The 12379-nt window shown below is 38.4% G+C and overlaps 1 protein-coding gene across 7 annotated transcripts in view; it reads left to right on the top strand.

The window, feature by feature from the left end:
* DGKG (diacylglycerol kinase gamma) overlaps positions 1-12379 on the top strand; it is a 196460-nt gene that overhangs the window by 43973 nt on the left and 140108 nt on the right. For all 7 annotated transcript variants that reach the window (XM_036242391.1, XM_036242390.1, XM_036242387.1 and 4 more), the window contains one exon: positions 4486-4562. In XM_036242391.1, coding sequence (XP_036098284.1) covers positions 4486-4562 — 77 coding nt within the window. The remainder of the gene's footprint in view (positions 1-4485; positions 4563-12379) is intronic.

The raw sequence follows: 12379 nt of genomic DNA, 5'->3' as shown, positions 1-12379 counted from the left end.
AAGTTGACCTGTTGGATGGAGTTCTTTTGTGTTGTCTACTTAAATAATAGGGAATGTCTGTCAAGCATGGTGATGTTAGATTTAGCAGAGTGATAAACTTTTTTTTCTTTTTCAAAAATTATCTAATATAGTTAGCTACAGGACATTCTTCATGTCTCACAATAAAATCCCATCATTGCATAGCTGTTCTCAACCTTGACTGTATATTTGAACCCCCAGGGTGCTTTCAAATATACTGATTCCTGAGTCCCCAAGAGATGCTGACTTCGTTGGTCTGGGTGAGACCTGAGGTTCAGTGTGCTATAGGACTCCTCAAGTGATTCTCACATGCAGCCAGTTTAGAGAGCCACTGTCACAGAGGAAGGCCCTTATTTTCCAGTTTATCAATGTTCATGTATCCAGTGAGTCCAGTACCTGTGTCACATTGTTAGTTATGTTAAAAATCCGAGTCACCCACTTGCTAGTTGTGTGCTCTTGAGTCATTAAATTCTATAAACCTGTTTCTTCTTCTCTGAAATAGGGACAATTATTACATGATTAGAGGGTCAATGTGGAGATTTAAATAAAATATATAAGGTGATCTGGACCATGGCTAGCACTCAACAAAATAGGAATTTTTGCGATGGTGCACCTGGCCCTACTTTGTACTTTTAGAAGTGGAACTTGATCTCCTGAGTCTGGTGGTGGTGTTACCATATGGGCTTTGAATAGAAATTCTCTACTGAGCTGGTGCTACTGGGCCCACAGATCGTGCCTGAAATAAGGTCAGGAATGTTTTGAAGAAGCCCCTGTTGTTTTTAACTGTGGTAAGACAAAACAGAATGGAACAGTACCTACTTACTCCTCAGAGAGAGAAACCCAGTCCAGGAATCTGCTGAGAAGAAAACTGTGATAAAATATCAAAGGACATCCAAGGAGAAAGTAAACGGTATCATATTTGAGTATTAGATTGTTTCTCTTTTTTCTTTTAATTTTTATCTATTGGTTTTAGAAAGGGAGAGGAAGGAGAGAGATGGGGGAGGGGGTCTGTTGTTCCACTTATTTGTGCATTCACCAGTTGATTCTTGTAGGTGCCCTGACCAAGGATCAAATCTGCAACCTTGACACATTGGGATGATGCTCTAACCAACTAAGCTATCCCACTAGGGCGATTGCTTTTCTTTTTTTTAAAGGGAAAGGCATTGCTGCTAGAAGCTCATGAGAGCTCATAAAACAAATGGAAGTAAATGTAGGGAGAGAAAGACCTTTCAGGGTAATCTAGGAGCCAGCCATCTCTTGTATTGTTTTACTATTTCATTTTAAGCTAGTAATCAGAACTTTTAAAATAAATCCTTCTTTTTAAAACCTGTTTACTTAAATGTGGACATATGATGAATATATGTGTGTATGATGTGTATATATAAAAACATATATATACACATGTATGTGTGAGGTGTGTGCATATATATAATTTATACATTGAGATATAGATATATCTTATCATACATTTAAATATAAAACAGGATTAGGTCAATAACACTTAGAACCAAATGATTTCTACAAGGAATAACTGTGGAATCTCCAAAATGTGACAATAATCAAAAGAGTATAAATTCAAGTGAAATTACTCTCTTGGTTCTGGTTCTCAATCAAAATGCTGGCTCTACACCACTCTTGCAGAAACTACACTAGGAGGACTCATGCTCCAAAATTTGTGTGTTTTTTCTTAATTTGGCCACTCTGGCTGAGCTGAAAGTTTATTATTAAAATAGATAGAATAGTATAAAGTTTTTAAAAAATAATTAAGCTGCACATTGAATAATTTGAATATATTTTATGTATGTTGTTAACTGAGCTCTGGCCTAATTCTGGCCTAATTCTAAACCCTCTTCCATACGGTTGCCAGAATGGCCTTTAGAAAACAGAGATGCAGTTATATTGTTCCACTACCCAAAAATATTTTAACAATGTTAAATCAATGTTCTTAACTTGGCATTCAAATCTGGCCCCCGCAAATCTATCCCCAAACTGCTCTCTGGTTTTAACTTTTCCTGTGATGCCCATCTCCACATTTGTTCCTTCTGTCCCTTCTGAAAGACCCTTTCCTCTTTATAGCTGCCTTTCAAAATCTTATGCATTATTTACACCCCAACTCAAAAGATACCTTCTATATAGGGTGCCCTCAGTCTTCATCCCAACACCACTCTCACCTTAATTTGACTTCCTCCTCACTCATTTTATTTCTTTTTTTTTTTTTTTCATCCTCACCAGAGGACATTTTTCCATTTTTTGCACAGATAGAGTGGGAGGGAGAGAGAGGAAGAGAGAGAAACATCGACGTGAAAGGGACACATCAAGTGGCTGCCACCCGCATGACCAACCAGGGCCGGGGACAAACTGCAACTGAGGTACATGCCCTTAGCGGGAACCAAACCCGGGTCTCCCCGGACCGCAGGCCGACTCTCTAACCACTGAGCCAAACCGGCCAGGGCCTCATTTTATTTCTTTTACTCCGTGTTTCCTAGAGATTCATATTGTTGCTACAGCATTAATTACACTTTCCCTTGTGTTAACAAATGTTTGGGAAGTAATACTTACCTAAGGGAAAGTAATATAGATATTTGAGCCAAACTAGACCTGAGTAAAAACTCTGACTCTTAGGCAAGTCACTTTATTTTTCTGAATTTCAGCTTCCTCATCAGTAAATTGAAGAAAATACTACCAAATTTGCATAAATTGGTAGGGGATAGTGTATGAGAATATGCAGTAAAGATCTCTGATAAAGGGAAGCTATTATTACAACACTGGTTCAGATCATCTTCCCAACTAATTCATCAACAGTACCTTGCAGCATCTCCAAAGTGTTTTCTGAATTGAATGGAATCAGCCCAAATTGATGGCATCTGCTGCCTGAATCTCACTGAGCTATTAGTTTGTCAACATCTGTTTTGACTTTTAGAAATAATATCCATTTTTAGGCATCAGCAGCATTTTCCTGTGGTATTTCAATATGTCCCAATCTTGAAATGATTATAATTTGTGCTTGATTGAATCCAAGTCAGCAATGCCATGGAGAACAGCCCAGCCCATGCACACATCTACTTTACGTAGGCCCAAGAGAATATAGCCCTCTGTATGAAGAGCCTGAACACCAAGGAACACTGTGTCAGCTTTTAATGACATTGCCCTTTGCTCAGATGTCTAAGTAGTGGTAATAATGGAGTTTAAAAAGCTCTTAATTATCCAGAATACTGCAAGACAGGAAAAGTACAGAAAGCTTCGTTTTCTTTAATGTCTAGATTGTTGGTAACTACACAGGATGCACTAAGGATGTGTTTCTAATAACAACTATTGACTCTCTTTTCTTGAATCTCAATTTCTTTATAAATTTGTCCACCAAAAGAATCCACCATTTTCTCCAGTAGTTTCTAATTTATTTCCATGGATTGCAGAATTTTCTAAACCACGATTTTTCATGAATCCTCTGAGTCTCCGTTTCAGCACCAAGGACAGGGCCTCACAACTAACTGCCCATCCATCCTATTTAATTGACAAGAAATGTAATAAATGTTTTAAAACTTTTTGTTCAAATGTTTTTGGTATGATATACAAAGACTCACTAGCCTATTGCAGCTCTCAATGTAGAACTAAGGCAGGATTGAGCAAAATAGACAAGTTAATAATTATAACACTACATGACAAGTACTATTACAGAGTTATATACAAGTCACATGAGAATCAGGGGAGGGAATGATTGACTGGTAAAGGAAGGCTTTACAAAGGAGTTGATGTTTGATCTGGGTACTGAGTATTGAGGGAAGTTTGCAATACAGAGAAGAAGTACCACGAAGATTACACAGTTTATTCAGGGATTTTAAGAATTGTGGTTTGACGTAGCTGAAAAGTGGGAAATTAAGGTTAGAGTTAAGAAATAGACTAGGTCAGCCCTGTCCGATGTGGCTTGGTGCTTAGAGCATCAGCCTGTGCACCAAAGGGTCATGGGTATGATTCCCAGTCAAGGTCACATACCTGGGTTGTAGGTTTGATCCCCAGAATGCTTGTGATATGTCTCTCTCACATATAACTTCTCTCTCTCTCTCTCTCTCTCTCTCTCTCTCTCTCTCTCTCTCTGTCTCACTACCCTTCCACTCTTTAAAAAATCCTCAGATGAGGATTAATAAAAAAGAAAAGAAATAGACTAGGTTAGATTACTTATATGTCAAGATAAGGGGTTTACAATTTATCCTAGAAAAACTGAGAGCCATTGGAGTGTTTTGAGAAGGGACATGACCTGCTTAGACTTGTGTTTTAGTAAGTTTGTACATCAGGATATACTGAAAAAAAGAAATGAGAGGGCAGAAGGGCACCCAAGGATGACATTTATTCATATGACCCTGGGAATGAGGGGATGCTCCATCATAAACAAGTTCAGACAGGAAGAATTTACTTGGACCACCTCTCATTAACTGTTCACCAGTGTTTCACATGTGAACTATGTCTCTCCAGATTCTTCCAAGAAGATAAAGGATGTCTTGGCTGAATTTAATAAGAGTGGAAGTCTCAAACAGTATGACTCACATGAGGTAAGGACATTTCCATTTCAAGCCTTTAAAACCTCCATATCCCAGCTTTTCCATGATTTGTTCTCCTTTTGGAAGATTAGCTCCCCTTGGAGAACTCATTTCTCAATGTATTTTCTCCTGTCTCAAGTGAGCCATTGGTGCTACCTGGAATTACACATTTCCCAGGTCCATTCACACTCTCACTATCTTAAAAGACCACATCACACTTTTTCTATTCTCAAATCTCTTACTCTTCCCTCCTCATTTTCAGTTAACCACTGTGTTTTCTAGTTCCTGAGAAAATGGAAACAGAAGAGATCTTCCACAAGATCTTCACTCACCTATGTACCTTTTTCCTGTAACTAGGAATGAAATTATGCTCTTAATTCTAGCCCCTTCACCTGTGCACTTGCTCCTATCCTCCTTTGGTCTACTGACAGGTATTGCTTCAGCAACACTTAGCTATCTATCTGTCTATCTACCTATCATCTATCTATCTATCTATCTATCTATCTATCTATCTATCTATCTATCTACCTACCTATGTATCTATCATCTATCTTTCTATTTCTATATCTATATTTATCTCCTTCACATCAATTTTCTCCTATATTTGGGAAAGTTCTTAGTAACATCCTTTTTAAAAAATTTTTTCAATTTTTATTAATTTATTTTTGTTACAGATGTTTCTCCTTTTCCCCCATTGACACCCTCCTCCCCATCCCACCCCCCACCCTCCCACAGCATTGTTGTCTATGTCCATTGGTTACACATACATGCATATAAGTTCTTTGGTTTATCTCCCCTACCCCCCTCCTCTCAGGTTTGTCAGTCTGAATTATACTCCTTTCTATGTCTCTGGGTCTATTTTTCATCAGCTTATTTTGTTCATTATATTCCACAAATAAGTGAGATCATGTGGTATTTGTCTTTCTCTGATTGGCTTATTCACTTAGCATAATGCTTTCCAGGTCCCTCCATGTCATCTCAAAGGATAAGAGATCTTTCTTTCTTACAGCTGCATAGTGTTCCATTGTGTATATGTACCACAGCTTTTTTTTTTTTTTCATCCTCACCCAAGGAAATTTTTCCATTTTTTGTTCAGGTACAGTGGGAGGGAGAGAGAGGAACAGAGAGAGAGAGAGAGAGAAACATCGATGTGAAAGGGACACATCGAGTGGCTGCCACCCACACAACCGACCAGGGCCGGGGACAAACTGCAACCGAGGTACGCACCCTTAGCGGGAACCGAACCCGGGTCTCTCAGGACCGCAGGCCGACGCTCTAACCGCTGAGCCAAAGCGGCCAGGGCTGTACCACAGCTTTTATATCCACTCATGTATTGATGGACACTTGGGCTGTTTCCAGATCTTAGCAATTGTAAATATTGCTGCTATGAACATAGGGGTACATATATTCTTTCTGATTGGTGTTTCAGACTTCTTAGGGTATATTCCTAGAAGTGGGATCACAGGGTCAAATGGCAGATCAATATTTAATGTTTTGAGGAAACATAGTGTTTTCCATAGTGGCTGCACCAGTCTGTATTCCCACCAGCAGTGTACTAGAGACCCCTTTTCTCCACACCCTTGCCAGCACTTCTTGTCTGATGATTTGTTGATGGCAGCCATTCTGGCAGGCGTGAGGTGATACCTCATAGTTGTTATAATTTGCATCTGTCTGATGATTAGTGACATTGAGTATTTTTTCATATGTCTCTTGGTCATTTGTATGTCCTTTTTGGAGAGGTGTTTATTTAGTTCCTCTGCCCATTTTTTTAATTGGATTCTTTGTCTTCCTTTCGTTGAGTTGTATGTACACTCTATATGTTTTGGAAATTAATCCCTTATCTGATGTGTCGTTGGCAATTATGCTCTCCCATATAGTGGGTTCCCTTTCCATTTTGATGGTTGTTTCTTTTGCTGTGCAGAAGCTTTTGAGTTAGATGTAGTCCCATGTGTTCATTTTCTCCTTTGTTTCTGTTGCCTTAGGTGATGTATCAGTGAAAATTTTGCTGCATATGATGTCTGAAATTTTGTTGCCTACATTTTCTTCTAGGATTTTTATGAATTCACAAATCACATTTAATTCTTTTATCTATTTCAAGTTTATTCTTGTGTATGGTGTCAGATGGTGGTCTACTTTCATTTTTTTGCATGTAGCTGTCCAGTTTTCCCAACACCATTTATTAATGGTGCTCTTGCCACCTTTGTCAAATATTAATTGAGCATAATGTCTTGGGTCAATTTTGGGTTCTCTGTTCTGTTCCACTGTTCTATATGCCCATTCTTGTGCCAGTGCCAGGCTTTTGTTTTTTCTTACAATGGCTTTGTAGTAGAACCTGGTATCCGGTATTGTGATGCCTCCTACTTTGTCCTTCTTTTTCAAGATTGCTGTAGCTATTTGGGGTCTTTTTTGGTTCCATATAAACTTTTGAAGTACTTGTTCTAGTTCTGTGAAATAAGTCATTGGTATTTTGATGAGGATTGCATTGAATCTATAGATTGCTTTGGGTAGTATGGACATTTTAATGATGTTAATTCTTCCAATCCATGAACAAGGTATATGCTTCCACTTTTTTATATCTTCCTCTATTTCTTTTTTCAATGTCCTATAGTTTTCTGCAAATAGATCCTTTACTTCTTTGGTTAAGTTTATCCTAGGTATCTTAATTTTTTTGCCACAATGATAAATGGGATTTTTTTTAAGTTTCTCTTTCTGCGAGTTCATTATTGGTGTATAAGAATGCCATTGATTTCTTGACATTAATTTTATATCCTGCCTCTGCCAAATTTATTTATTAAATCTAGTAGATTTTTGATGGAGTCTTTTTAAATTTTTTTATCCTCACCCGAGGAAATTTTTCCATTTTTTCTTCAGACAGAGTGGGAGGGAGAGAGAAGAAGAGAGAGAGGGAGAGAGAAACATCGACGTGAAAGGGACACACTGAGGGGCTGCCAACCACACGACCCAACCAGGGCCAGCGACAAACTGCAACTGAGGTATGTGCCCTTAGCAGGAACCAAACCCAGGTCTCTCTGGACCGCAGGCCAATGCTCTAACTGCTGAGCCAAACTGGCCAGGGCTTTTGATGGAGTCTTTAGGGTTTTCTATGTGCAATATCATGTCATCTGCAAATAATGACAGTTTCGCTTCCTCCTTTCCAATGTGGATCCCTTTTATTTTTTCTTCATGTCTAATTGCTATGGCTAAGACTTCCAACACTATGTTAAATATGAGTGGTGAAAATGAGTATCCCTGTCTTGTTCCTGTTCTTAAGGGAAATGCTTTTAGTTTTTGCCCACTGAGTATGATGTTGGCTTTAGGTTTTTTATATATGGCCTTTATTATGTCAAGATATGATCCCTCTATTCTCACATTGCTGAGCATTTCTATCAGAAATGGGTGCTGGATTTTGTCGAATTTTTTTCAGTGTCTATTGATATGATCATATGGTTTTTATCTTTCATTTTGTTTATGTGATGTATCACATTTATTGATTTTCAAATATTGTACCAGCCTTGCAACCCTGGGATGAATCCCACTTGGTCATGGTGAATAATTTTTTTTAATGTATTGCTGCATCCAATTTGCTAATATTTTGTTAAGGACTTTGGCATCTATGTTCATCAGGGATGTTGGTAGTTTTCTTTCTTTGTAGTATCTTTTTCTGGTTTTGGAATTAGAATTATGCTGGCCTCATAAAAAGAGTTTGGAAGTCTTCCTTCTTCTTGCATTTTTGGGAATAGTTTGTGGAGAATGAGTGTTAGTTCTCTGAATGTTTGGTAAAACTCCCCCGTGAAGCTGTCCAGGCCTGGGCTTTTGTTTGCTGGGAAAGTCTTGATTACATCTTCAATTTCTTTAGTTGTTTTGGTGTGTTCAAGTTTTCTATTTCTTCCTGGTTTAGTTTTGGGAGACTATGTGTTTCTAGAGATTTGTCCATTTCCCTTAGATTGTCCAATTTTTTGCCATATAATTATTCATAGTATTTGTTAACGACCCTTTGTATTTCTGTGGTGTCAGTTGTTACTTCTCTTCTTTCATTTCTGATTTTGTTTATTTGGGTCCTCTCTCTTTGTTTCTTGGTGAGTATAGCTAAGGGTCAATCAATTTTGTTTATCTTTTCAAAGAACCAGATCTTTGTTTTATTGATCTTTTGAATTGTTTTTGGTCTCTATGTTGTTTATTTCTGCTCTGATTTTTACTATTTCTTTCCTTCTATTTGCTCTAGGGGTTTCCTTTGGTTTGCTTTCTAGTTCTTTAACTTGTGGGGTTAGATAGTCTATTAGAAATTTTTCTTGTTTCTTGAGGTAGACCTGTAGTACTATGAACTTCCTTCTCAGAACTGCTTTTGCTGCATCCTATAGATTTTGTGTTGTTGTGTGTTCATTTTTATTAGTTTCCAGGAAGTTTTTCATTTCTTCCTTGATCTCCTTGATAACCCATTCATCGTTTAATAACATGCTATTTAGCCTCCATGTGTTCAAATGTCTTTGCATGTTTTTATTGTAATTGATTTCTAGTTTCATGCCATTGTGATCTGAGAAGATGCTTGATATAATCTCCATCTTCTTGAACTTGTAGAGACAGTTTGTGTCCTAACATGTCATCTATTTTTGAGAATGTACCATGTGCACTTGAGAAGAATGTAAATTCTGAAGTTTTAGGTTGTAATTCTCTGTAGATAGCTATTAAATCCATTTGATCTAGTGTATCATTTAGAGTCTTTGTTTCCTTGTTAATTTTTTGTCTAGAGGATCTATCCTGTAATGTCAGCAGGGTGTTGAAATCCCTTGCTGTGATTGTATTGTTGTCAATTTCTCCTTTGAAGTCCTCCAAAAGTTTTTTTTAACATATTTTGGTGCTCCTATATTGGGTGCATATATGTATACCAAGGTTATATCTTCCTGTTGGATAGATCCTTTGAATATTATGTAGTGGCCTTCTTTGTCTCTAGTTATGGACTTCATTTTGAAATCCATTTTATCAGATATGAGTATTGCTATCCCAGCTTTTTTCCTTTCTATTTGCTTAGAAGATTTTTTTCTATCCCTTCACTTTCAACCAATGTGAGTCTTTTGTTGTGAGGTGGGTCTCTTGTAAACAACATATATATGAGTCATGCTTTTTTGTTTGTTTGTTTGTTTTTTGGTACGTGCTTCTAGCAGGAACCGAACCCAAGACTTTCTGGTCTGCAGGCCAATGCTCCAACCACTGAACCAAGCTGACCAGAGCAAGTCATGCTTTCTTATCCACTAAGTTACTCTGTGTCTTTTGATTAGAGTGTTCAATCCACTTACATTTAAGTTATTATTGATATGTACTTATTTATTGCCATTTTTGTTTATCATGGTTATATTTTTCTTCCTATTTCTTCTACTAATTACAGCAGTCCTTTTAACATTTCTTGCAGTGCTGGTTTGGTGCTAATATATTCCCTTAGCCTTTTTTTGTCCAGGAAGCTCTTTATTTGACCTTCAATTTTGAATGATAGCCGTGCTGGGTAGAGTAGTCTTGGATTCAGATCCTTGTTTTTCATGTCCTTGATTACTTCATGCCATTCTCTTCTGGTCTGTAGTGTTTCTGTGAGAAGTCAGCTGATAGCCTTACGAGGGTTCCTTTGTAGGTAACATGTTGCTTATCTCTTTCTGCCTTTAGGATTTTCTTTGTCTTTAATTTTTGGCATTTTAATTATTATGTGTCTTGGTGTGGGCCTGTTTGGGTTCTTCTTACTTTGGGCTCTCTGTGCTGCTTGAACTTGAATGCCTTCTTCCTTCACCAAGTTAGGGAAGTTTTCTGTCACTATTTCTTCAAATATATTCTCTAACCCTTGCTCATTTTCTCTTCTTCTGGAACTATGATGCGAATGTTTTTACACTTTCAGTTGTTGCACAGTTCTCTTAAGCTGTCTTCCTGTTTTTTCATTGTTTTTTTCTTTTTGGTTTTCTGATTGGGTGATTTCTTTTTACCCTGTCTTCTAATTCACTGATCCAGTCCTCAGCATCCTGTATTCTGCTGGTTATTCCATCAAGTGTGTTCTTTATTTCTACTATGTCATTCTTCATTTCTAATAGTTGTGTTTCAGTGTTTCTATATCTTTACTCATGGTGTTCAGCTCTTTACTCTTGCTGTTGAGCTTCCTCATTATCTTCTCTCTAACTCTACACCTGATAACTTGCTTAACTGCATTTCATTTATCTAATCTTCAGAAGAGTTCTCTTGTTCTTTCATTTGGGATTTGTTTATTTCACCATTTTGGCTGTCTCAGTGGGTTTTGGAACCTGTGAAAATTTCCCTGTGGGTATTGGTGTTCTGCTGATTGTGGCTACCTCTACTGGGTTTAGATGAGTATGGGAGGACCCACATTAAACACCTCTGACAAGTCTTACTTTCGTGGGTAGATTTGCAAGCCCAGGAAAGGTTCAGTTATTCTCTAGCTTTTTGCCTGGAGGCTATTAGTCTCAGTTACTTGATGAGCCTTGGGTTGTAGCCCTCACCTGAATGAAAAACTCCCTCAGGTGTTCAGGGTAGGTGGATTTCCAGAGGGTGAGGCAGATGCTGGCTGTTAATGAGCCTCAATTTGCATTTCTCTTACCTGGTTGGGTGGTGTTAAATTTCTGAGGTAGGGGTTGTTGCTTCTCCCTTGGGCTCTGGGAAGGAGCTTTTTAGGTAAGATGACTACTTTCCTGTGAGGGAATAATTCAGCAAAAACTCCCATTGCCCTCTCACCTCTCCAAGCTCCCGAGTCTCTACACAGTTCCAGCCCAGTCCACCCTGCCTCTGCTAGAGCCCAAGGTGAGTGGCTATAGCTAACTTAGTGCTCTGTCCTGGCCCTCTGCTATGGAGCAGCTTGGGATTTTAACCCTAAAGGAACTGCTCACAGCTAAAACAGCTGCTGTCTGTGGGCTCCCAGCCCACCCTCTCGCACCTCCATAGTTCCTACCAGGCTCAATTCAGTGTACTTTTTCCTGTCCCTGGTTATGTGGGTCCTCTACAGCTGCTTTTCTGTTGACTTTTCCTAACTATTAGTCTTTATTTTAGTTGTAATTTCAGTTTGGTCCTGGGAGATGGTCTGTGTTGCTTCTATTCACTCTGCCACCATTTTGGAATTCCTCTCCTATATATTTGATTTTTCTCATCAAAATATAAATATTTCTCCTACATTAAAAATGTTCTTCTGACTCCACTTCTCCTTCCAGCTACTATTTCATTTCTCTTTATAACAAACCTATACACAAGATTTTTCTATACTCATTCCTTCCAGTTTCTCTTTTCCCCACATTCTTGAAAGCTCTGCAATCAGCATGTAGCCCCTACTCCTCCACTAAAACCACTAGTCTACATAGCCAAGGATCTCCATGTGCCTAAATGCAATAGCCATTTTACTCAACAGCATTAGATATGGTTGGGCAAATCCTCCACTTTCTTCACTTGGTTTTCAGGATACCACCACACTCTCCTGGTTTAAAAGTCAAGTAGACAGCTCAAACTTAACATACCACTAAACTGAGCTTCTTAATCTTCCCTTGTAAAATCTGTTTTCCCAGCAGTCTTCCCATTTCAGTAAATGACAACTCCACTTTTCAAGTTATTCAACCTAAAACTATGGAGTCATCATTGACTTTTCTCTTTTTCTCACATCCCACATCCAATTCACCAGCAAACCCTGTCACTTCTCCCATTAAAATATATCCAAAATCCAGCCACGTTTCAGCACTCGCAGTGAGTGCTACCACCCTGACCTGAGTCATCGCCATATTCTGCCCAGATGGTTGCAGTAGTCTCTTAACTGGGCTCCCTCTTTTTGCTCTTGACTTTTAAAGTCTATTCTTCACACA

The sequence above is a fragment of the Molossus molossus genome, unplaced genomic scaffold (assembly GCF_014108415.1).
Source record: "Molossus molossus isolate mMolMol1 unplaced genomic scaffold, mMolMol1.p scaffold_m16_p_5, whole genome shotgun sequence".
NCBI lineage: Eukaryota > Metazoa > Chordata > Mammalia > Chiroptera > Molossidae > Molossus > Molossus molossus.
This window is presented reverse-complemented; position numbering and strand designations above follow the sequence as displayed.